General features: G+C 43.9%; 2 protein-coding genes across 4 annotated transcripts; one reads left to right on the top strand and one right to left on the bottom strand.

The window, feature by feature from the left end:
- The first annotated feature begins 1,880 nt into the window (after nt 1-1,880).
- On the top strand, nt 1,881-4,565 carry LOC140833800 (F-box/kelch-repeat protein SKIP11-like). Of its 3 annotated transcripts, none has more exons than XM_073198223.1 (2): nt 1,881-2,249; nt 2,932-4,565. In XM_073198223.1, exon 2 carries the CDS (start codon nt 2,976-2,978, stop codon nt 4,314-4,316), a length of 1,341 nt encoding a protein of 446 aa, XP_073054324.1. In that variant the 5' UTR covers nt 1,881-2,249; nt 2,932-2,975; the 3' UTR covers nt 4,317-4,565. The 3 variants fall into 3 exon arrangements, with proteins under 3 accessions (XP_073054324.1, XP_073054322.1, XP_073054323.1); XM_073198221.1 differs by having other exon boundaries at nt 1,883-2,249; nt 2,894-4,565; XM_073198222.1 differs by lacking the exon at nt 1,881-2,249 and adding an exon at nt 2,269-2,524 and having other exon boundaries at nt 2,894-4,565.
- Nucleotides 4,566-18,341: 13,776 nt separating this feature from the next.
- On the bottom strand, nt 18,342-23,576 carry LOC140835291 (uncharacterized). Its single transcript, XM_073200781.1, has one exon. The coding sequence runs from the start codon at nt 22,605-22,607 to the stop codon at nt 18,342-18,344; it is 4,266 nt and encodes a 1,421-aa protein (XP_073056882.1). The 5' UTR covers nt 22,608-23,576.
- Nucleotides 23,577-24,997: the final 1,421 nt, after the last annotated feature.

Genomic DNA, 24,997 nt, shown 5'->3' with positions numbered 1-24,997 from the left:
TTCCTCGTGTAGTAGTAATATAATAACATATATTATTATTTTTTAAATAAGAGAGAAGTCTGGATTCGAATAAAAAAATTATTAAAAAAATTTATGTTCGCAGAAAAGTTGCCCTTGTAATGATAATTTATTTTGCGTGTTAGAGAATAATGGATCTTTATATATGATTACATTGTGACATTCCGAAGGATCCAACGGCGGACAGTGTACCACGAGTATCTCTATCTCTCCTGGTCCGGCATAACTTTGTGCATGAAAATTAAAATACCACTATTGCTTGTTTACCTGTATATTTCCCATGTGGAGTGTTCCATTACGGCGGAGAAATTATTGGTTTTTTGGTGGAGGGGATCATAAAGAAAGAACAAAAATTTGTGTGAGACGGTCGGATCGTATTTTATGAGATTGATATTTTATTTGAGTCATCCATGAAAAATAATTATTTTCATACTAAGAGTATTACTTTTTATTGTGAATATCGATAGAGTTGACCCGTCTAATAAATAAAGATTCGTACGACCGTTTCACAAGAAATCTACTCGAGAAAGATTTAGATTTGGGTGTTTTCCTATTATGTTTTCAAAACAAATTTTCAAGAGTATAAACTGATCAAGTGTATATTGTAATGAAATAATTAAGTTTTTTAAAAAAAAACATTTGATAAGAGATTAATTATTCTGTGAGACGGTCTCACAGATTTATATCACTACATATTTACAAATAAAAGTGATATTTTTGAAATATGTTTCCAAAAATCGGTTTGTGTTAGATTTCTGTATCACAAAATTGATATATAAGCCGGTGTTTTTGGAGTTATTGTTTCGATAAGAAATATAAGTCGAATATAATAAGTATAACTGAAATTAATGAAAAAAATCTCATAATGACAACCAAGATACGAAAAAGGCTCTTCACCCTAATTCAATTTATTAAACCACTACATGGGATTTGAGAATAAATACCCATTTCAATATATCACGACAATAGAATCCAAATCATCAATTTTTAATCGATTTGATAATTAATTAAATAAATAATTAGGACCCAATATTAAAAAAACAAAACTTTATGCGACACCGTCTCACAAGACACATCTCACATGTCAGTTTTGTGATGCAAATATCTTATTCGACCCAACTCATGAAAATATTAATTTTCATTTCAAAAATATTATTTTTCACGATAAATATAAATCAGATCGATATATCTCTTAAATACATAGCCATGAGACGGTTCCATCACTGTAAGTCTCACTTTCCAATCCAACGACGAAACGAGTGTCGCCGCCGACTACAGGAGGGCTCCGATGGCCCCCACGGCCGCAGCCAGGATAAAGATGGGCCCCAAACACCACCTCTATTTGAGTATTTTTCAACTCCATTAAAATGGAAAATACAAAAAGCAGCCAACCGGGCAAATTACGTGTTGGAATAATAATACAACCACTTATTTTAATAATAAATAGAATAATCTATAAAATTTAATAATTGAATTATTGTGACTAATTTTAGCTATAAAAAAAATCCATTTGTTGTTACTAATCCAATGATGGAACATAGCAAATTGTACACCTACTGGTCACCACCTAAGCATCTCACAAGTACAAAATTCATAATATGTTTTTGTATAATTGAATTGATACAAGTCAAACCAGTTTGTGAAGAAAATTTATTACAAATATTATCAGAGTACTCCAATTTTAACAATTAATGCATTCATTTGAGGAGAAATGTACTGTATATCTGAATATAAATATTAGAAAAAATTCATGGAATTTGAAATAATTTTGCAAGAAATGTTTTTTTTTTTTGAGAATATTTTGCAAGAAATGTTAAAGTTATTTATTGCTGAAGAAATATATAAATAAGAGCATGAAAAAAAAAAGAATATAAAATATGGAGAGAGAAAAGGGTCCTCCGAACTCCCCAAGGCTATGCCCCCAAAGCACAAATTTAAAGGCTTGCTTGATTTGCAGAGAGAATCCAAAGGATTTCTCTTACGACACCAAGAATTGAAGCTGCACTTCTCTCTTTTCACTCTTTCACTTGTATACAAACTTTAATACAGCTCAGAACTAGTGGGGAAAAAAGGAGGTGGAAGGGATAAGAGGAAAAATAATACACGGAGATATATATATATATATATATACACACACACACACACATGCATAGATACATGTAAAGGGGGAGAGAAAGGAAGGATTGTTGTATTCAATAAAAAGCTCTCTTCCTCGTTTTTATCCATCATCTGTAAGTTTTATCCGTTCTTGATTTTTTTTGTGATCGATTATTGATTTATAGTGTTTAGTATTATTTTAATTGCAGCTTCCTTTTGTTATATATGACTGTGTCGAAAGGTTCCCCCACCCCTCCTTTTTTTGTTGCTTTCCTTGAACTTTATTGATAGATCTAATCTAAGTGATCGATTGCAAAACGAGTGCAAGGTTCTAGCTTTGGCTTTGATTTTCCTTTTCAAGGATTTGGATGTTGGGTTTTTGTTTGATCTGAGTTTTGGAGAACTATCGGTATTGCTTTTCTGGATCTAGCATGTTTAAATTGATTGAAATTTATTTTTATTACCTTTTGTGGTGTTCTTGGATCTGGGGTTTTTTTTTTTATTATTTTGACGAATTTTTTGCAGTTTTTGTCCAAAGATTGCATTTTTTTTCGTTGATGGTATTTGGCCGGACTTGTTTTGGATCAGTGGTGGTTGTTTATGTAATTTTTTTTCCTTTTACTTTGTGATATAATCCGTTTATAAGGGCGTGTGCATTGCTTAAAATTAGTTGCCTTGTTGGATTTTTATTTGTTTGGTTTCCTGAATTTTGCATAAAGCTGAGAGCTTTTAAAATTTCTTTTCGGATTTTGTGTTAATACTTGCCAATATTTCGCAGTGTACACTAGAAAGAAGTATTTGGTTTGGTGTTAATAGGGGGGAAAAAGGTTGCTTCTTTTGAGTTTGGATCAAGTTAAGACATGTTGGAAGATCGTGCTTGTTTGGTTTCGAGGGACTATCGGAGGACTTGCGAACGAGAAGGCAATTGGCATTGCATGAATTACCGGCTGGAGAAACGTGAGGTTCATCAGAACAAGAGAGCATTAGATACTAATGGAGATGAGATTGTTGTTGTGAAGAAAGTGTGTAACCAATCTGGGGATCAAATCGATTTGTCTTTGTCCATTGGAGGGTTTTCGATTTCCCTTGTTGACCTGGCAGATCAATCAAGTTTTCAGCGACATGCGGGTGATAATTCCGATTCGAGTTCATTAATTTCTGCTATTGGTCGCGACAACTCTATTAGTTGTCTTATCAGGTGCTCTAGAGCAGATTATGGTTCGATTGCATCCTTGAACGGGAGTTTTCGCTCACTTATTAGAAGTGGCGAGCTGTATAGATTGAGGAGGCTAAATGGTGTGCTCGAACATTGGGTTTATTTTTCTTGCCAGTTACTTGAGTGGGAAGCCTTTGACCCTAGTCGTCGACATTGGATGCATTTGCCTAGAATGACTCCTAACGATTGTTTCTTGTTTTCGGATAAGGAATCTTTGGCTGTTGGAACAGAGCTTCTTGTTTTCGGAAAAGATCTTATGTCCCACGTGATTTATCGTTATAGTTTGTTGACAAACACATGGACCACTGGAATGCGTATGAATGCACCTAGGTGTTTGTTTGGATCTGCAAGCCTTGGGGAGATCGCGATATTAGCTGGTGGTTGCGATTCGCTAGGAAACATCCTAGATTCTGCGGAGCTATATAATTCAGAATTGGGAAGATGGACCACACTTCCAAGCATGAACAAACCGAGGAAAATGTGTTCAGGGGTGTTTATGGACAAGAAATTTTATGTGATTGGAGGGATTGGAGGAGCAGATTCGAAGCCTCTCACTTGCGGGGAGGAATATAATTTGGAAACCGGGATTTGGACCGAAATCCTTAACATGTCCCCAGTGCCCACGGCTGTGGCGGGAGATGAAACTCCTGCTACACCAGAAGCACCACCATTGATCGCTGTTGTAAATAATGAATTATATGCAGCGGATCATGCCGTTATGGAAGTAAGAAAATATGAGAAAAATAGAAAAACTTGGGTTACCATTGGAAGACTGCCAGAACGTACGGATTCAATGTATGGTTGGGGTATAGCATTTAGGGCGTGCGGTGATCGCCTGATTGTGATTGGGGGGCCGAGGAATGCTGGTGAAGGATTTATTGAAGTTAATTCTTGGATTCCAAGCGAAGGTCTACCGCATTGGGATTTGCTTGGCCGAAAAAGATCTGGAAGTTTTGTTTATAATTGTGCTGTGATGGGTTGCTGAACATGCAATGATCAGGGCGCCGTTTGTGCCGTTGTATTATGGTCATAGTTACAAAAATTGGATCCCAGACGCTCCGGCTTGTCTTGGTAATGGGTAATTTACTGGAACTGTTATTATTTTAGTTTTATTTCGGAGTTGGAGGAGGATAGGAGGGGTTATCAGATTTTACTCACGATTCAATTGAACGTTTTCTCAGGTAATCTTGAGTTCCATTTTTTAAAATTTAATCAAAGATTTTCTTTTGTTGAATGCTTTGAAGTGTCATGCTATGATCTCAGTTGCATCTCATGGAATGAAAGTAGGTTTGTACATTAGTGTTTGCTTGTGCATTTCTTGAACAAAACTAGAATTTTCGTGCTTTCGCAGTTTTTATTTCTCTCGCTTTCAACATGTTTATCCTGAACGTCCTTTCCATAATACACGAACTGATGTTGGAATTGTTGGATCTCGTTTTCTACACGCCCAAACGCAGCGGAAGTTTTAAAATTTTTATTTTATTTTGAAAAACAAAATAATTGTTTGGACGCTCGTATGATTTTATTATAATTAAACATACATAGGATGTTAAAAGTTATACCTTTGGTGATTAAATCACTTGGCACCAACTGATCCGGTATTACGGATCTAGCTCTTGATGAATCCCTACGAACTTTTCTTCAAATCTCCTAATCCGGTCCACGACTGGAATATTTGTTCCTCTTCTAACTTGCACTAGAAAGTGTAGAAGGATTTATCGTTGGAGATTAAAAATCGAGAGACGGCACAACTCCAAAACCATTCATGGTGGCCGAAATACTCATGACTTTTGAGAGGGAATTTTCGAGAGAAATTATTGGAAGAGCCGAAAGGAATTTTTGTTGAAAAAGAGAGAATCCCATTCTCATGATTTCATGCCATATCTCAAGGATAAGAAAAATCCTTATTTTAATACAAATCCTTCATTTAACTTAATTAATCCAATTAATTAAGTAAATGAAATTCTTTTCCCAAAACCAAGTGGCCGAAAATCTCTATGAAAGGGGAGGTTCACGTGAGTTTCTTTTTGGTGGTCGAATTCTATTTCAATTGGAGATGGGTCTCACGTGAATGGATGTTGTGGTGGCTAGGGTTTAGTGCTCAACATGTATTATTTATGATTAAATTAAACCCTAATTACATAATTAACATTAATGGGCTTGATTTAATTAATTGGGCTAGTCTAACTAGTTTAATTAATTTAATCAAAGTTCATTAAAACTTTAATTATTTAATATGTTGGACTTGTACCCCTACAAGCCCATTAAACATATTATCCACCATATTTAATTTATTAATTAATCAACTCAACTTTTTGAGCTTAATAAATTAAATACATTATAAATTCAACATTTGAATTTATTATTTAAATTATAAATTCAACTCCTTGAATTTTATCACCTCCAAAATTTAATATTTAATAAACCCAACATTTGAGTTTAATAAATTAAATTATCAAATTTTATAAATTCAACTACTTGAATTTATTCTCTCAAAATTTATTTATCATAAATTCAACTCCTTGAATTTACTATATAATATAAATTCAACTTCTTGAATTTATTCTCTCAAAATTTATTTATCATAAATTCAACTCCTTGAATTTACTATATAATATAAATTCAACTTCTTGAATTTATTCTCTCAACGGGAACAAACAATCCAGTACTTGTGTGACCCTCAATGGTTCAGGGATACAGCTAGCCGTGGGTTCACAACTCCTTGTGATTCAGAATAACATTTATTCTTATTCGGGCTTACCCTAGTTAGCCCCATTCTATTCATCAACACCTTGATCAAGAATGTCAGAACTCATTTCTGATTGCACCCATCGGATCATGGTAGGAGCGTCTAGTAGCATCGCCCCATGATCCCCTAGGTATCACTGATAGTGCCTGCAAGAACCAGTCGATTATGATTAACGTACAGTACGGTCCCTTCATCTCATATATCCCGATCGAATCTGCAACCATTGGTTCATCGAGGGTTGCATATTAATTCGATAACTATGTGATAACTATAATAGTGGCATCGCGTGTACTATTTGGAGAACTCCTTCTCCAATGTACATCTCATACTCTGGCCAGAGATTCCATGCACTATTATTTCATTAGATCACATAGGATATCCACACCCGTAGGTGAGCGGTGAATCCCCGACTACAATGCACTGGCTCCTATATGTGTCGCAACTGTACCCAACCTCGCCACCTGATGACTCTCCTGGAGCCGGTAAACGAGTCAAAGCACAGCCCTAGCATATAGAGCCTCAGTGTTGTCCCGGGTCGTAAGGACTAATGGTGTACAATCATAACCACGGACTTATCCTCTCGATGAGTGATAACCACTTGGAAAGTCCGAGGGAGGGTTGTTCGGTATAATCATCATATGACTACCCATCTGTATGTTTGGACATCTCTATGCCCTTACCAAGAAACGCAGTACACAACATCACAGATGCTAGTCTCGAGCTCAAGCGACCTTTATCCATGTTTTAGGCGGCTGAATCGACTAGGAACGAATTTAGAATATGCAGTGTTTACAAATGAGTTTCAACATCGAATTACGATTCATTTGTATTAAAGCATAATCAAGGACTTTATCTATGCTGCTTGCATGGGTATACAGATAAAGTATCACGAAACCATTAAAAGTTAAATTATATTAAAATAAAGATTGTTTATTACACTTGAGTCAACAAATTCCCTAGCCAACCGTTGGCTTGCAGGGCATCTACTCTAACAGGAATGTATAGGCGAAGTTATTTCCTCGCCTCTTCTCTCATCCCTTTCGTTATCACATTCCAGCACGAGCTATTTTACGTGCACAATGCATGAAATGTCGTCGTTTACTTCCATGGCGCGATCTTTTTTCCCTCGTGCAACACGATCTGTCTCGCCTAGTGAAAAGATGAAATTTTTATGTTTGGACACAAACACAATGGGCATGAATAGAAGTGGTTATTCTGCATTGTTGACAATGTTTGTTTGGGTTTGAAAATTGATTGCGGTTGAACCATATTCTTGGTACCGCTGATGTCAAATGGAACTGCATTCTCAGGTGGTTGTAACATTCGCACCAAAACTCCATCTGTGCGTCATGTTGTTTGTTTATTTCCGCATGACACGGAAACGAATACGGATACGGAGTAATATTGTCTTGATTGAGGTTTTATACACCATAATGTTAGGTTGAATCACAAGTTAAAGCTTTTAGGTGACAATCAATGTGCACCAAGCGTGAGTGAGTCTGTAAAGTTTTGTGAGTTCGAGTTCGCGATGAGTTTGCTCTTCTCTAACATGTTTGAGTTTGAGATTCGCTTTTGGTTTAAAATTAATAATGATCTCTTTATAAAGTGTGTAATTTTGAAAAACTATTTGTATCTTTTTGTTTTCACGAAGAAAATCGCATTATGAAAACCAATTTTAAGATCTAAAGTAAAAAAAAATAATAATAATCCCGAACTCGATTAAAAATAAAAGGGTTTAATGGGGGACTTCAAATATAAATTTGCTATAAGAATATTTAGCTTAACTAAAATTGGTTATAGTTAAACCTAACGTTAGGGTATTACCTTCTGATTAGGGATGTGAATTTTTCGTATGGGTTCGAGGTCCCATGGAGAAAACCCAAAACGGAGGCGGATTTCTTTGATTATTTTGGGTTAATTTTTTTGAAATAGTTAGGGACAGGTACGGAAATGGTATCCTCAGCTCATTCAAAAATCATATTAATAATATTATTTTTTGAAAATATTATTATTAACATTATTAAATAAATATTGAATTTTTTTAAAATACTGATGATGGTGATGATAATAATAATAATAATAATAATAATAATATCTGGAAGCGTCTCATCCCATTATTATTTTTGAAATATGAATGAGGATTTGATCTCCGAATATTCAGCTTCATATAATCCCTAAACTTGAACAAGCTGGGATCAAGATGGATATGAAAGGCAAAAACTTGTCTGAGATGGTCTCACGGGTCGTATTTTGTGAGACATATATCTTATTTGGTTCATCCATGAAAAAATATTACTTTTTATGCTATAAGAATATTACTTTTTATTGTGAATATCGGTAGCGTTGATCCGTCTCAAATAAAGATTCGTGAGCCTGTCTTACAAGAAACATACTCAATATAAAAATGACAATGATGTCAACCGGGCAAATCGGGTAATAGCCGGGTGGGCGATTTGCCAAGTCAAGTGTTTGGATATATGTGCGGATGTTCTTGCAAGTTACTGATGGTCCGGGGTGGTTGAGTTCCCTGTCACCTGGAGGACAGTGCCCGGGATGATTTGAGTAATAATAGTACTTACGGGGGGTCTTTATAGATGAGGCAGGTAGATGACTTACCCGCCGAATTCGGATAGTGGTCCATGATTCGGGGTCATGGGCCACGTTGTCAAGTAGTGGGACACGTACTAAGAGTTGACCTGGTCATGGAATGGGGTAAAATAGGCTCCGCGATGTCAGGAAGACGTGGTGATCAAGGAGAGAATGCGTCTTTTTCTCGGGTGTTTTCCACCCGAGTGCCTCTGAGGTGTTTCTTGAGCCGGGAAGTTTTTACCCCGGATATTAGCTGATTACTCCCCGGGCGTCCTTCCCACCAGGTCACTGAAGGTAATTGTACTTCAATATCTTTTTCCCGTTCTGATCTTGCCCGAGTTCGAGAACCTTCCGGGTCAGGGTCCATACCCGGGCCCGGGTTCTCTTGGGGGCATCACCACTCCCTCCTAAAAAAGTCGGGCTAGAGTCTATCTCGCTGTCCCGATTAATAAAAGATGTTCTCCTGGTGATACAGGAGTCTTCTATGACTCTGCAGATGTGGATACCCTTGTTGATGTCGTCGTAAGCCCTAAAATTCAAATTTATTTTCAACGTTCCGCGTTTCGAGGGCTGTTACAATATCTCGATATTGACGCCTGTCTTTTCGCCTGCCCTGCGCAACTTCCAATATTCACCCTAGCCGTAGATATATTCGAGAATCAACGATCGGGATATATTCCTCTTTCCTATATATATCTGGTATCCCCTATCCCTTGCTAATTACTTCCATAAATATGGCCGATGCTAGCAGCTCGAGAACTCCCGGGATGACCGAAGCCCTTAGGGAGCCCAATCTGGAAGTTCAAAAGTCCATCATAGAAGATGAAGTACTGAACGAAGTTCTTGGCTATTGGGAAGAGCTTCAAGAACTGAAACTTCTTTACGATTCCGGGGAAGCCACCACTCCTGCCCTGGCATCCAAACTAAGGAAAGTGCGCAAACAACTACACTTAGCTGAGTGGGTGGACATCTTCACGGATGGTCATGTATATCAGCTGATGCTTCGGAAGGAATTGAAGCTCCTGAAGAACATTCTCGGCTCTTCCAGCTTCATGCAAGGCTCCACTCCCCCGCTGTCGGCTTGGTTGAAGATACGAATAATTGTAATAGAAGAGAAATATGACGATGTAGTATGCGCCAATGTATATGGTTGAATAAGAATTTATTTTAGTTCCTTTTCCTCTATCACCACTCGGCTTATAACCACTGTAAATCCAGTGACACATCATGAACGGGGCAAAACCATCTGAAATAATTTACTAAAAACTTCTGGACTTGATATCTCCCGGGCGATTAACCCCAATGCTGGGGCCTTGCGTTCCCCGGGCTGTGAATCACCTGCGGGAGCCTCGGGCTTCCCGGGCTCCATGAAATGCCGGGGACTCGTGTTCCCCGGGCTTGGATGAGTGCCGATACCCTAAGACTTCCCGCCCCTCGGTATGGTGTCCCCTACACAAATTTCGATCTTTGATACTAAAGTTCCGCCGAGGGACGCCCCATTTCCCAAGGTAATAATGACGCTGTGACATTGATATTTGTTCGCGTCCCTTTGACTACCTGGAACAATTTTTTAGGCGTTTCCTGATCCAACACGCATGCTTAAACCAACGGTCGCGATTAATCTCTCCTCCATAAATGCGTAGTCGTTTCACATGGTTGGAAACTTTTCGGTTTCCTCCAGACTACCGACCTTTTGCCTATAAATAAGTAGATGAAGGCGAAGTGAGAGCGATTGTTTCGATCATGCCGAGTTCAAGTGAAACTACTGTTAACAGCAGTCCGTATGGTCACTTGCCACCCTCTACGCGCGTTCATTTAGAGTCGTTGAAGAGGACCATCGAGGAGTTTATTCTGGCGAAAGTTATGTCCACTTGGCATAAGATTCATAATCTTGTGCAATCCTTCCAAGACGGTCTGGCCTTTACCAGGCCACAGAGAGCATTGGCCAGGAGATACAAACGGATATTTTATGTGACGCACGTGACCGAGCTAGCCACTGATCAAGTTCTGCTTCAGGCGATGCTGCGGAAGGAGTGGAAACAGCTGCGCAAGCTTGCCGCTACCGAGTCCTTTACCAACCTTCCCCTCCCTGAGCTTCATAGCTGGATGTCGGACTGGGAGGATCATGTAGGCTCTAGGCTGGCTACTGCGATATTTCACCGATTTTATTAATAAAATTTTATTTTGCGCACTTCGCTTGTGCTCTTCCTTCAAGTTTATGGATTTTAAAGTAAAAAACCAGGGTTTAAAACCTTTCGGACTAACGATAACTTGCCGGGGCCTCAAACCTCCCGGGCTCAAAATAACTTCAAAACTTTCCGGGTCTAAAATAACTTGCCGGGGCTTCAAATCTCCCGGGCTTAAAATAACTTGCCGGGGCTTCAAACCTCCCGGGCTTAAAATAACTCGCCGGGGCTTCAAACCTCCCGGGCGAGTTACGGGGCTTCAAACCTTCCTGGCTTACAATGACTTGCCGGGGCTTCAAACCTCCCGGGCTTAAAATAACTCGCCGGGGCTTCAAACCTCCCTGGCTTAAAATGACTTGCCGGGGCTTCAAACCTCCCGGGTTCGAGGTAACATGCCCGTTATCTTTTTTGAGGGACATGTAGGATGTCATGATGACACGTGTTCCTTTTTCCTTTCTAACGGTCGGCAACGTTCCGTCTCCCGAGGACCCGATAAGTCTGACACCTTCATAATTACACGTCCTTTCACCTGCTAGGTGCGACTTACGATGCGAATCTGATCATTCATATCCCCCCAGATCAACGGCGGAGATCCGTGATCCGGGTGTGTTTTTCTGAACCGACGCGGACCTTTGGATCATGGCTAGATCTACGGCCCAGGTCGTTTTTCTGCTCCTATATATATCTCCTTCCCCAACCCGTCATTACTTTCGCCAATTTTCACTAAGCCTCCGCGTCTGCAACTCTGTCATACTGCCGATCAATCCCCAGCGATCAAACCACCACTTCTCTTCCAAACACCGCGTAAGTTCCCCTTTTTCCATTATGTCTTCCTCCCGTACTTCTTCTACTTCGGGTAATATCTATCAGGGCTCCTCGGAATTTGAGTCGGAGGCCCTGCGCGATAGTCCCCCGATTTCTGCCTCCCCCGTTTCTACTTTTCGTCCTCAAAATTCAACTCTTCCTTTTTCTCCCCTCAAAAAATCTAAAACTTCTCGCGGAGCTGGGCCCTCCCGTCCCCAGAAGAAAAAGAAGAAGGTAACTTCTTCGAAACCTTTAGCCCGGGCTATTCCTTCTCCTGCCCGGGCTACTGATTCTGGCCCCTTGCCATGGTTTTCTACCATGGTGAGCTCTCTCCGAGCCAAATCCGCCGAGGAGATCCGCATCCTTGGCTCCATCCCTGTTGACCATGCTATTGTCATCCCTGGTCCCAGTGATCGGGCTGACAAGCCACCAGAAGGTTATCTTACCTTCTTTCGAGACCAGGTCATCAATGGCCTCAGATTTCCCCTTCACCCTTTTTTCATTGGGATATCTTCCCTTCTTGGCATTCCTCTCAATCAATTTCACCCTAATGCCATTAGGATGATGACCTGTTTTTTCACCCTCCTCTCCATGCACCCCGACATTCCCCTTGAGCCTTGCCTTTTTAATTTTTTCTTTATCTGCTACATTGGCGATTACGCCTTTTCGTTCAAGACCCGGTCTCACCATAAACTTTTCGGAGATATTCCTTCTTCTGTCAAGGACTGGAAACGTCGGTTCTTTTACATTCGTCCTGCTAAACTCCCTGAATGCCCGATTGGGTTTATTTCTACCCTTCCTGATCAACCGGGTCTTCCTGAGAACCACCGCATACTTGACTCTTACACCCAGTGTGAGGAGGTGGTAGGCGGTAAGGTGTATAGCTCCTCTGCCCTCCTTGGTGAAAATTTATTGGTGACTTACGGTCTGAGCCCCGGGGTGGAGGAGCCTACCGATCGCATCATCGAAGAGTTCGATGCCTTTCGCCCCGGTAGGTTCCTTTCGCTAACCCTTATTGTGCTGCCTTTCCCTTGGTAGATCACATAATCTAACGGGCTGTTTTATTTCCTGCAGACGCTGAGATGAAAGAGGCCTTTGCCCAAAAGTTGGCTGAGGAAAAAGCGGCTAGGAAAGCTGCCCGGAAGGCCGCTGCTGCTGAAAGGAAGGCACGAGAGCAGCGGGGGTCTTCATCCCAGGCGGCTACTGAAGACCGGGTCGAGGAGGAGCTGGCATCCCAGAGGCCTGTCGAAAAAGGGACCTTGGCTACTGTTGAGGCCGGGCAGGCTGGTACCTCTCCTAACGTCCAGACTGCCAAGACCTCCGAGCCCAAGGAGCGAGGGGTTATTCTAATCGAAGGGGAGGACGAGTCCTCAGACCGGCCCCTCCAAACCACTAAGAAAAGGAAAGCTTCAAAAGAGCTTGTCCGTGTTGAGCCCCGGGTGGTTCAGGGGTCCGGGCTTATCCCGCCAATGTCTACAGATGGCACTACTTCCCCCTCCCCCGCAGTGCCCGAGACCATTTTCTCGGCCGGAAGTTCGTCGATAGGCTTCCACACGCTGAAGCGAGTGGCAACTCCTGCCGATGAGACCATGCTTCTGGCTTCGAAGGCCGGGGATCTGATGATGGAGAGTTTCAATCTCCTACTAGCTGTAAATGTTTTCTTTCCACCACTCCTGCTTCTTTGCTTCATCTGTATACTTTCTTCCTTATGCATTTCTTGGTTTATTCCCAGAGCGGGCAAATGGCTAGAGCGGCCTTTGAGAAGATGGGTGCTTATCAAAAAAGCACTGAGGCCCGGGCAGCCTCCGCCCAGGCTCTCCATGATGAGGCCCAGGCCCGCATAGTTCAGCTCCAAGAGCTCCATGCGGATGCCCTCCTTGGCCAGAGCACCACAATAGACTGCTTGCAGGGCCAGCTCGGGGAGGCTCGGGCAGAAATCGTCTCGCTGAAGGCTCAATTGGAGAAGGCAGAGGCCAGGGTTGAAAAGTTAGATTTAGATGCACGGGCTGCCCTGGATAATTTTGTGCTGGCCACTCAGAGGGTGGCTGAGCTGGAGGCTACTCTTGCAGCCCGGGAAGCGGATCTTAAGGCTCGGGCCATTTTAGAAGAGGAGTGGCGGGCTGCTTTCCTTGCTACTGCAGAATTTCAGCAGCTGGTGATAAATAAAGCCTTTCCTTATTTCAAGGCGGGCTTTAATAAATGCAAAGCGCAAGTGAGGGAAGCCGGCCTTCTGCCTCTGGAAAAGAAAGGCATACTGGACTTAGCCCGGGCTGTTAACTCCCTGCCCGAGGACGGTGCTGAGCTCCCGGCTGAAGAGGAATCCGAGGTGGAGGAGGACTCGGGGCCAGAGACTGCTTCTTAATATTTTTTGCACTTCTTTCCTCTGGTAGTTGTAATACTTTTCCTTAATGAAATTTCTCCTATTCGTCCCTGGGTCTTTGTTTTGTAAATAAGAAGAATCCGTCAAGTGTTGGAAGGTAATCGGGCTTTCCAACTTAGTAATACATTGACATGAAGCCGGGGCATGGTACCACCCAGGCCCTTAATAATAAACTGAAGGGAAAGCCGGGGCGTGGTGTCACCCGGGCCCTTAATAATAAACTGAAGGGAAAGCCGGGGCGTGGTGCCACTCGGGCCCTTAATAATAAATTGAAGGGAAGCCGGGGCATGGTACCACCCGGGCCCTTAATAATAAACTGAAGGGAAGCCGGGGCTTGGTACCACCCGGGCTCTTAATAATAAATTGGAGGGAAGCCGGGGCATGGTGCCACCCGGGCCCTTAATAATAAATTGAAGGGAAGCCGGGGCATGGTACCACCCGGGCCCTTAATAATAAACTGAAGGGAAAGCCGGGGCGTGGTGCCACCCGGGCCCTTAATAATAAATTGAAGGGAAGCCGGGACATGGTACCACCCGGGCCCTTAATAATAAACTGAAGGGAAGCCGGGGCATGGTGCCACCCGGGCCCTTAATAATAAATTGAAGGGAAGCCGGGACATGGTGCCACCCGGGCCCTTAATAATAAATTGAAGGGAAGCCGGGACATGGTACCACCCGGGCCCTTAATAATAAACTGAAGGGAAGCCGGGGCTTGGTACCACCCGGGCCCTTAATAATAAATTGGAGGGAAGCCGGGGCATGGTACCACCCGGGCCCTTAATAATAAACTGAAGGGAAAGCCGGGGCGTGGTGCCACCCGGGCCCTTAATAATAAATTGAAGGGAAGCCGGGACATGGTACCACCCGGGCCCTTAATAATAAACTGAAGGGAAGCCGGGGCCTGGTACCACCCGGGCCCTTAATAATAAACTGAAGGGAAAGCCGGGGCGTGGTGCCACTCGGGCCCTTAATAATAAATTGAAGGGAAGCCGGGGCATGGTACCACCCGGGCCCTTAATAATAAACTGAAGGGAAGCCGGGGCTTGGTACCACCCGGGCCCTTAATAATAAATTGGAGGGAAGCCGGGGCATGGTGCCACCCGGGCCCTTAATAATAAACTGAAGGGAAAGCCGGGGCATGGTACCACCCGGGCCCTTAATAATAAACTGAAGGGAAAGCCGGGGCGTGGTGCCACCCGGGCCCTTAATAATAAATTGAAGGGAAGCCGGGACATGGTACCACCCAGGCCCTTAATAATAAACTGAAGGGAAGCCGGGGCTTGGTACCACCCGGGCCCTTAATAATAAATTGGAGGGAAGCCAGGGCATGGTACCACCCGGGCCCTTAATAATAAACTGAAGGGAAAGCCGGGGCGTGGTGCCACCCGGGCCCTTAATAATAAATTGAAGGGAAGCCGGGACATGGTACCACCCGGGCCCTTAATAATAAACTGAAGGGAAGCCGGGGCTTGGTACCACCCGGGCCCTTAATAATAAATTGGAGGGAAGCCGGGGCATGGTACCACCCGGGCCCTTAATAATAAACTGAAGGGAAGCCGGGGCTTGGTACCACCCGGGCCCTTAATAATAAATTGGAGGGAAGCCGGGGCATGGTGCCACCCGGGCCCTTAATAATAAATTGAAGGGAAGCCGGGACATGGTACCACCCGGGCCCTTAATAATAAACTGAAGGGAAGCCGGGGCTTGGTACCACCCGGGCCCTTAATAATAAATTGGAGGGAAGCCGGGGCATGGTACCACCCGGGCCCTTAATAATAAACTGAAGGGAAGCCGGGGCTTGGTACCACCCGGGCCCTTAATAATAAATTGGAGGGAAGCCGGGGCATGGTACCACCCGGGCCCTTAATAATAAACTGAAGAGAAAGCCGGGGCGTGGTGCCACCCGGGCCCTTTATAATAAATTGAAGGGAGGCCGGGGCATGGTACCACCCGGGCCCTTTAAAATAAATTTTCCTGAAGCTTGCTTTTTATTGCCAAGTATTTACAAGGGATTTACAAAAACTTCTAAGGAAAATATTTCTTAAGATGGAAAGCATTCCAGGGCCTTTTGAGAGGACGGCCTTGCCCATCTTCAAGATAATAAGTGCTTGAGCTAACTTTGCGCACCACCTTGTAAGGACCTTCCCATCGGGCCTCAAGCTTGCCAACATCTCCAGCCGGATTTGCTTTTTTCAGGACCATATCTCCTATCTGGAATTCCCGATGTCGGACCCTTTGGTTATAAGTTTTCATCACCCGACGCCGATAAGCCTCCATTTTGATTGCCGCTCTTTCTCTCCTTTCTTCAATGAGATCGAGTTCATTGGCCCGGGCCTTATCATTATCCTCCGGATATGCGTGCACCCGGGTTGAGGTTTGCCCGATCTCGGCCGGGAGCACTGCTTCAGAACCATACACCAGGCTGAATGGTGTTTCCCCAGTAGCCGTTCGAGGTGTGGTACGGTATGCCCAAAGAACACTGGGCAACTCTTCTACCCAGTCTTTTCCAACTCCGTATAATCGAGCTCTGAGTGCCTGGACAATAGTGCGGTTGGTTACCTCAGTCTGCCCATTGGCTTGTGGGTAAGCAACTGAGGTAAAAGCCTGAGTAATCTTCATCTCCTCGCACCAAGCCCTGACTTTATTCCCCTGGAATTGCCTGCCGTTGTCAGATATAAGCTTTCGGGGAATCCCGAACCTGCAGACAATATTTTTCCATAGGAATTTAAGAACCTCTCCCTCCGTGATTTTAGCCAGGGGCTCTGCTTCCACCCATTTAGAGAAGTAATCAATCCCTACGAGCAAAAATTTTTTTTGAGCTCGGGCCACAGGGAAGGATCCCACGATATCCAGGCCCCACTGATCAAAAGGGCAAGAGGCCCGGATAGGCTTCATCAGGGCAGTTGGGTGGTGATTAATGTTGCTATTCCTTTGGCATCCCTCACATGAGCGGACCACCCGGGCAGAATCTTGATGCATAGTAGGTGTAGTGACCCGTTCCAGAATCACCTACTAATCAGAACTTAAGCATGCAATTAACTTAATAAAACTGAATCAGATAAACAGCGGAAAAACAACATATACAGCCCGATCGAATCAGTAAGTACGAATACTAAAACAACCAAATCAAACTAAATCCCAAGAATAAAATACCAGCAACTACAGGTCAACCCCTGCTAGCTCCCTGTCCTCTCCCTCCTGGACCGTCCAACCTGAGACCTGCCCCATCGAATAGGGTGTCCAAAACAGAGATAAACCGAGGACGTGAGCATAAAACGCTCAGTACCGAAAGAATGAGTATACAAGACTATGACATGCATGTATGCAAAATGTACTGGATACCAGGGTCTGGGTATAACGAAAAACTGCTCAGGCAAATGACGTCAAGGTATGTAGCACTCTGCGCCGTCGCACCAGGAGGTGGCTCCCATACCATAAACCTGTGGATATACCGGTATCCTGACCACCGTCGGCCAACGGGGTCCAACCATCCACAACAACCGAGGGCTGAGCACCCTCTGAACAGGCTATCTCAAAAGATAAACAGGCCCAACATGATTATGCAAATGCCGCATAATAAACCATGCATCATATGTCAGATAATAATGCAACACATAAACATGCAACACATAGTAAAGCATACTCAACCAGGATATCTCGGATAGTACTTCCGTACCTCAAACCAGTAGATCCTAGTAATCAGCCCTAGAATCAAGCCTACAATCCAAGTGATACCATATCACTAAACCACATCTAAAAGCCTTAACTAGACTAATAGATACTTCCAAATCTCAAGGGAACCTAGAACCATACCTGCGTCCGTAGTCAGCCCACTGATGCCGCTAGCTCCCAACTAGAGCACAGCTCCGCTACAAAGCCAGTAGCTCCCTGCTAGTGCCCGAACCTCGGGAAAAGCTAGAAACCCATCAGAAACGACTAAAACGCTCTGGAACTCTCGGAATTGGTAATTGAAAAGTGAAGCCTCGCGCCTCTATTTATAGACGACGATCGGACGATCCGATCCATTTCGGAAGATCCGATCCTGTGCACTTCGGACGATCCGATCCACTTCGGACGTTCCGAACTCTGCATGTCTTCCACGTGTCCAGCCACCTGTCTTCGGACGATCCGAACCTCTTCGGACGATCCGAACCCTGACACGGTCTACTGTTGACAAGACTCGGTCTGACACCGAACCGAACGGTCCATCCGAACCCACGTCGGACGATCCGAACCTCTTCGGACGGTCCGATCCTGGTTCGTTCCTTCCGAACTCGCAGAATATAATTAATCCAATAATTACTCAATTTAGGCATCGGGATACTACAGTAGGCCACCAGAATCCAGCGAGCAAAGCCTTCCTAGCCAGGGAGGTTGCTCCAAGATGATCTCCGCAGCAGCCCTCATGAATCTCCCTTAGAACATAAATGGACTCGTCCCCGGAGATACACTTGAGAAGGGGACCTTGGAAAGACCGCCGGTATAGGATGTCATTGATCACAACAAAACGAGCTGCTCTCTTTTTGATTTGACTGGCCTCCTTGGCATCCTCGGGTAGATGGGACCGGGAGATGTAGTCAAGGATGGGGGTGGCCCAATCATCTTCCCGGGTTTTAGGAGGCTCGGTATCCACTGAGGATACCAGGCTAGTGTGGTAAGATATACCCGGCTCCCGATAATCAGCGAGTGAAGCCGCCATTTTTGCCAGGGCATCGGCTTCAGTATTTTTCTCTCGGGGAATCTGTTCTATGCTCCAATCTGTGAAATGTGCCGATGATTCTCTGATGATAGTCAGATATTTTATAAACTTATCCTCCCGGGCCTCATATGCTCCTTTTACTTGTTGGGCTACCAACTGGGAATCCGTATAAATAATGACTCGGGTAGCTCCAACATCCCGGGCCGCTTTTATCCCGATGATAACGGCCTCGTATTCTGCTTCATTATTGGAGGCCCGGAAGTCCAACCTCACTGCCAACTGTATTTTTTCCTCGGTGGGTGATATCAATAGTACTCCCACTCCACTGCCATCTTTACAGGAGGCCCCGTCTGCAAATATTCTCCAAATTCCGCCAGCCTCGGGAACAATCATTTCGGTGATAAAATCTGACAAGGCCTGGGCCTTAATTGCCTTCCTGGGCTGGTACTCGATGTCATATTCTCCCAATTCTACAGTCCACTTTACTAGCCTTCCCGAGATCTCGGGCTGAGTCATGATTCTCCCGAGAGGGGTGTTAGTCAGCACAGTGATAGGATGGGACAAGAAGTATGGGCGGAGTTTCCGTGCTGTGATCACCAGAGCTAGGGCCACCTTCTCTACCTCCGTATATTTGGTCTCGGGCCCCTTGAGCGCGTGACTCACATAGTAGACCGGCCTTTGATCGGTACCTTCCTCTCGGATCAGTACAGAGCTAACAGCATGCTCAGTGGCCGAAAGGTACACCCAAAGTTTCTCCCCGGGTCCAGGCTTCTCAAGGACAGGGAGTCCGGCGAGATGATTCTTCAATTCTTCGAAAGCCTTCTCACATTTTTCATCCCAACCAAACTCTTTGGCTTTCCTTAGAGCTTGAAAAAAGGGGTAGCTCCGGTGTGCAGATCGAGAAATGAAACGTGATAAGGCGGCGATTTTCCCTGTGAGCCTCTGCACATCCTTGACTGACTTTGGGGATGCCATTTCAGTAATAGACTTGACTTTATCCGGATTGACCTCGATTCCTCTCTCGGTGACCATGAACCCGAGGAACTTGCCGCTCTTAACCCCAAACGTGCATTTGGCCGGGTTTAACCTCACCCCATACTCTCGGAGAGTAGAGAAAGTCTCTTCGAGGTCTGGGATGAGCTCATTGTGTGTTCGAGATTTCACCAAGATATCGTCCACGTAAACCTCTACATTTCGCCCGGCTTGCTTGGTGAATATCCTGTCCATCAATCTTTGATATGTGGCCCCGGCATTTTTTAATCCAAAGGGCATGACCACATAGCAAAAGGTTCCTCCCGAGGTAATGAAGCTAACCTTCTCCTGATCTTCCCGGGCCAAGGGGATCTGATGGTACCCCTGATAGGCATCCATGAAGCACAGCAATTCATACCCCGATGTCGAATCCACCAGTTGATCAATCCGGGGCAAGGGGTAGCAGTCTTTTGGGCACGCTTTATTCAAGTCCCTGAAATCAACGCACATTCGCCACTTACCGGATGATTTTGGAACCAAGACCACGTTGGATAACCAGGTGGGGAACTGGACCTCTCTGATCTGCCCGGCTTCCAATAATTCTCCCACCTGTTCCGCAATTATTTTGTCTTTTTCGAGACCAAAGTGCCTCTTCCTCTGCTTTATTGCCCGGGAGCCCGGGATGATATTTAACCTGTGCTCAGCCACGTGAGGGGAGATCCCTATCAATTCTGATGAGGACCATGCGAAGATATCCGCATTCTTTGTTAGGCACTGTAGTAATTGAGCCCGGGTTACTGGCTCAAGATCCCGGGCTATCCTTGTTGTTTTCAAGGACTGCCCGGGTAAGATGCTTACTTCCTCCTGCTCCTCTCCCTCCACCATGTATACCTGTTGGGTAAAGTGCACCTCCTCCTTCCCTGGTCTCCTATTCTCTCCACTTCGTCGGGTTCTTTTATTTTCAACTTTGACGGTTTCCGCGTAGCACTTGCGGGAGGACGGCTGGTCCCCCTTTACTTCTCCGATTCTATTCCCCACTGGGAATTTTAGCTTCTGGTGGTAAGCCGAGGCCACGGCCCGCAAGGCATTCATAGCAGGCCTGCCCAAGATGATATTATAAGATGTGGGGGCATTTACCACCGTGAAAACCGTCATCACCGTCTTTCGAAGGTCTTCAGCTCCTATGGTGAGGGGCAAGGTGATTTCCCCCCGGGGATAAACAGTGTGACCAGCAAATCCGAATAACGCCGTTTCTACTGGCTGCAAACGGTAGTCTTCCAGGTTCATCTGATCCAGGGCCTCCAGGAAAATAACGTTCACTGAGCTCCCTGAATCGACGAAGACCCGGCGAATGTCATAATTTGCCACCTTCGCTTGGATGACTAGGGCATCGTTGTGTGGGAGACTGACTCCCTGAAGATCCCGAGGGCCGAAACTGATGACCGGTCCTTCACTCCTTACTGTATTTTCCACTCCGAAACTCTCATGCCGGGAATGTGCCTTTCTGGCTCGGTTGGAGTCTCCATCTGTCGATCCTCCCGAAATCATTTTAATCACCCCGAGGGTCGGTGACCTTCCTCCGTCCTTATTTTCCTTGCTTGGAGATACTTGACCGGTATCACCCTTCCTCTCCTGTCTGATCGGGCCTTTGTTCCCCGGCCCATACCCTGCATCCCTGTTCACCCATGGTGGTCCCCGGGATTTCTTCGTTACCTGCTCCGAAGCACCAGGGCCCGACTGGGAAGGGGCCCGTTTCATTTTCCGGCATTCGCTCGTGCTGTGGGCACATTCTCCGTGATAGGAGCATATTTTCGTGATATAGGACAGGTTTGGGGGCGACTGGTATGACCTGGCTTTCTTCTCATTGTCGCAAATATGGATTCCTTCACCCCGGTGTGGCTTCATTGGGGTGTATCGAGAAAAACGCCCAAGATTATTTCCTCGGGTGTGGTCATCAGTTTTTACCACCCGGTCACCCCTTTCTTTACGGGTAGATTCCCTTTTCTGCCGCTGTGCTTCCTCCATATTTATATACTTCTCTGCCCGGGACAGCAGATCTTCAAAATTCCCGGGCTGCTTCTTCACCAAAGACCTGAAAAAATCTCCCTCCTTGAGTCCCTGAGTGAACGCTGTAGTTTTGGTTTCAGGAGCACAAGCCGGCACCTCCAGGGATGCTTTATTGAACCGGCGAATGTACGCCCGAAGAGATTCATCACCGGATTGCTTTATCTCGAACAAGCTAAAGGCGGTCTTCTTATACCTCTTGCTGCTGCTAAAGTGGTGCAAGAAAGTGTCTCTGAAACCTGCAAAAGATTGTATGCTCCGGGGTTTCAACTTTTCGAACCACCTCTGGGCAGAGTCTACTAAAGTGGTGAGGAACACCTTGCACTTGATTTTGTCAGAGTAGCAATGTAACATGGCCACATTCTCAAACCGGGTGAGATGCTCGTCAGGGTCTGAGTTTCCATCATACTCCCGTATTTTGGTAGCTTTGAAATGGGCTGGGAGGGGCTCACTCACAATTTCCAGGTAGAAAGGGCATCCCTGGGAGGCATCCGGGGCTGAAACCTGAGATGACCCTGCTTTAGCTTCCAGCTCTTTCACTTTCTTCTTTAAATCTTCTAGCTCCTGGATCATAGCAAAGGTAGGAGCTTTGGAAAACGCCTGGGAATTCTCTTCTCGGTCTCTCTCTTTTTCAAGAGGAGACTCTCCCATTGCCTCATTTTCCTTTGAGTGACTGGATTCAGGTAGGCCCCTTTCGGCAAGAGCTTTTTGGACCGCAGCAGCTATCAACTGAGCCAACTCCTCTGGGAGGTGACTGGGCAATGAATTTTCTTGACCTCCTTCCGGATTTTGGGGACCAGAGTGGTTCCCCGTAGTTTTACGAGTGGTAACCATATCTACGTCTTTAGTTACAGTTTTCCCACAGACGGCGCCAATGATGTCAACCGGGCAAATCGGGTAATAGCCGGGTGGGCGATTTGCCAAGTCAAGTGTTTGGATATATGTGCGGATGTTCTTGCAAGTTACTGATGGTCCGGGGTGGTTGAGTTCCCTGTCACCTGGAGGACAGTGCCCGGGATGATTTGAGTAATAACCATGAAAACACAGAACGTTAGGGAAGCGCCGGAAGTTGTTCCGGCGTATCCACTCCGACGCTCAAGTCAGTAATGTACGCAAAGGAAAACTTAGAGGGAGTAAGAATATTTGTGAGTGCTTGTGAGTATTCCAAAAAGAGTTACCTCTTCTGTAGTACTTACGGGGGGTCTTTATAGATGAGGCAGGTAGATGACTTACCCGCCGAATTCGGATAGTGGTCCATGATTCGGGGTCATGGGCCACGTTGTCAAGTAGTGGGACACGTACTAAGAGTTGACCTGGTCATGGAATGGGGTAAAATAGGCTCCGCGATGTCAGGAAGACGTGGTGATCAAGGAGAGAATGCGTCTTTTTCTCGGGTGTTTTCCACCCGAGTGCCTCTGAGGTGTTTCTTGAGCCGGGAAGTTTTTACCCCGGATATTAGCTGATTACTCCCCGGGCGTCCTTCCCACCAGGTCACTGAAGGTAATTGTACTTCAATATCTTTTTCCCGTTCTGATCTTGCCCGAGTTCGAGAACCTTCCGGGTCAGGGTCCATACCCGGGCCCGGGTTCTCTTGGGGGCATCAGACAAGTTTGTTTTCGTCCCGTTAGTTGCCATCCCTATTTCTGTAGATATAATGACCACTATTGTTTCGAGAAACAAAAAATTTATGTGAAGTCAGCGTTGGATCTATGAAAAAGTAAGACCCAATTAATATGAACGTATTTTCCTCTATTTTCGACAAATTACTTTTACTAAATAAATCGTTATTAAAATTCTAGTTTTTTCTTTATTAAGCACCGATAGTTAAATTTTTTAGAATAAAATTATATTTTTAAAAATATTTTACTCAAACTATCTATTATATGTTACAAAATTTAATCATTATTATAAAAATTCGTGTAACAATAATAAACTACTAATATTATTATATTACATTATTAAACCAACAAATATAATCTACTACTTCAAATAGCCCTGATTGGATTGACACGTTGTATCGGGCTATAATTGGAGTGAAGCAATTTTTTTATCCCATGACCATTTTTGGGCCGGGCCTTTTCTATATTATGGCCCAATTTATTAACAGTAAACTTTGGGTATACTTTGGGTTGGTAATTAGTAGTAATATATAGCTGAACTAGTCCAATTAATCCAGGATGCATACGAGAGAGATTATTTTCACATTGGAGTATGCTTAAGATTTTTTTTACGCATGGCACCATTCCAAACTGGACAATTAAGTGTTCTGGGCTGGAATTTGATTCGACGTTGTTCGATTGTCTATCATGTATGTTTCCATTTTTGTGATTTTGATCATCTATGTTATCAAATTCCAGTTTTAGTCAATTATTTATGTTTTTTCTGGGTAATTTTAGTATTTTTTTTTTCCAATGTGACGTTGATGTGTCACAAATGCGAAGTGTGATGCTGACGTGTTTAGTGCTGCAATAAAGTACCAATATCATAAGATATTTGAAAATATAAAAATCAAAATTACGACACCAAACGTATAAGACAAGAAAAATACAAATTTTCATATATTAAAACAAAAGAATCATAAAATAGTCACACACTAAATATATCATGCAATGTGGTATTGTTAATGAAGTATATGGATTGATATGTAAATGTTTGTACCAAATATAAATTATTGGCCTAAGACAGTGTGATTGAGAGCCCAAAAAATTAGGAAATATTTTCAGCCCATTAGAGTAAAAGATTTTGAGCGACTAATAGGTTGAAAGATTGATAAATTCTCTGGACTCTTATCACTGACCATGAAGCCCATGTACAACGAACGACATGAAACATTGGAAATCGTGGGAGAGAACTGCTCAAGCATTTATTAGACTTTCATTTGGATTTCTAGTTTTTCAGTATCTTCATTCTAGTTTCTTTACCAACTTTTATTGCAATTTATTGTAGTTTGTGAATTCGTATTGTTTCATGAATACAAGGGATTTATTTAATCAATTTCCAGTTTAGTTTCTTTCTTTTTAATGCATATTAGTTTAAAAGATCGTAACAAACGGTCAAATTTAGTATTTACTTTACTTGAATTCATAGAAGTTCTGTTTTTATTATTTTCACACAAGTTGATACATTTAGAACTTCGTACGACTGCATCATCATAAAAATTTTCATGCTCGGTGGGATAAAAAGTATGCCGCCGAAGACACGAAGAAGCTCCGAGAAAGGAAATA

Source organism: Primulina eburnea, chromosome 6 (genome assembly GCF_022965805.1).
Source record: "Primulina eburnea isolate SZY01 chromosome 6, ASM2296580v1, whole genome shotgun sequence".
Lineage (NCBI taxonomy): Eukaryota > Viridiplantae > Streptophyta > Magnoliopsida > Lamiales > Gesneriaceae > Primulina > Primulina eburnea.
The sequence above is the reverse complement of the archived record's forward strand: the minus strand, read 5'-3'. Positions and strand labels throughout refer to the sequence as shown.

Coding starts and splice junctions, on each gene's coding strand:
- LOC140833800 (XM_073198223.1), top strand. CDS start 2,976: ATGTTGGAAGATCGTGCTTGTTTGGTTTCGAGGGACTATCGGAGGACT.
- LOC140835291 (XM_073200781.1), bottom strand. CDS start 22,607: ATGGTTACCACTCGTAAAACTACGGGGAACCACTCTGGTCCCCAAAAT.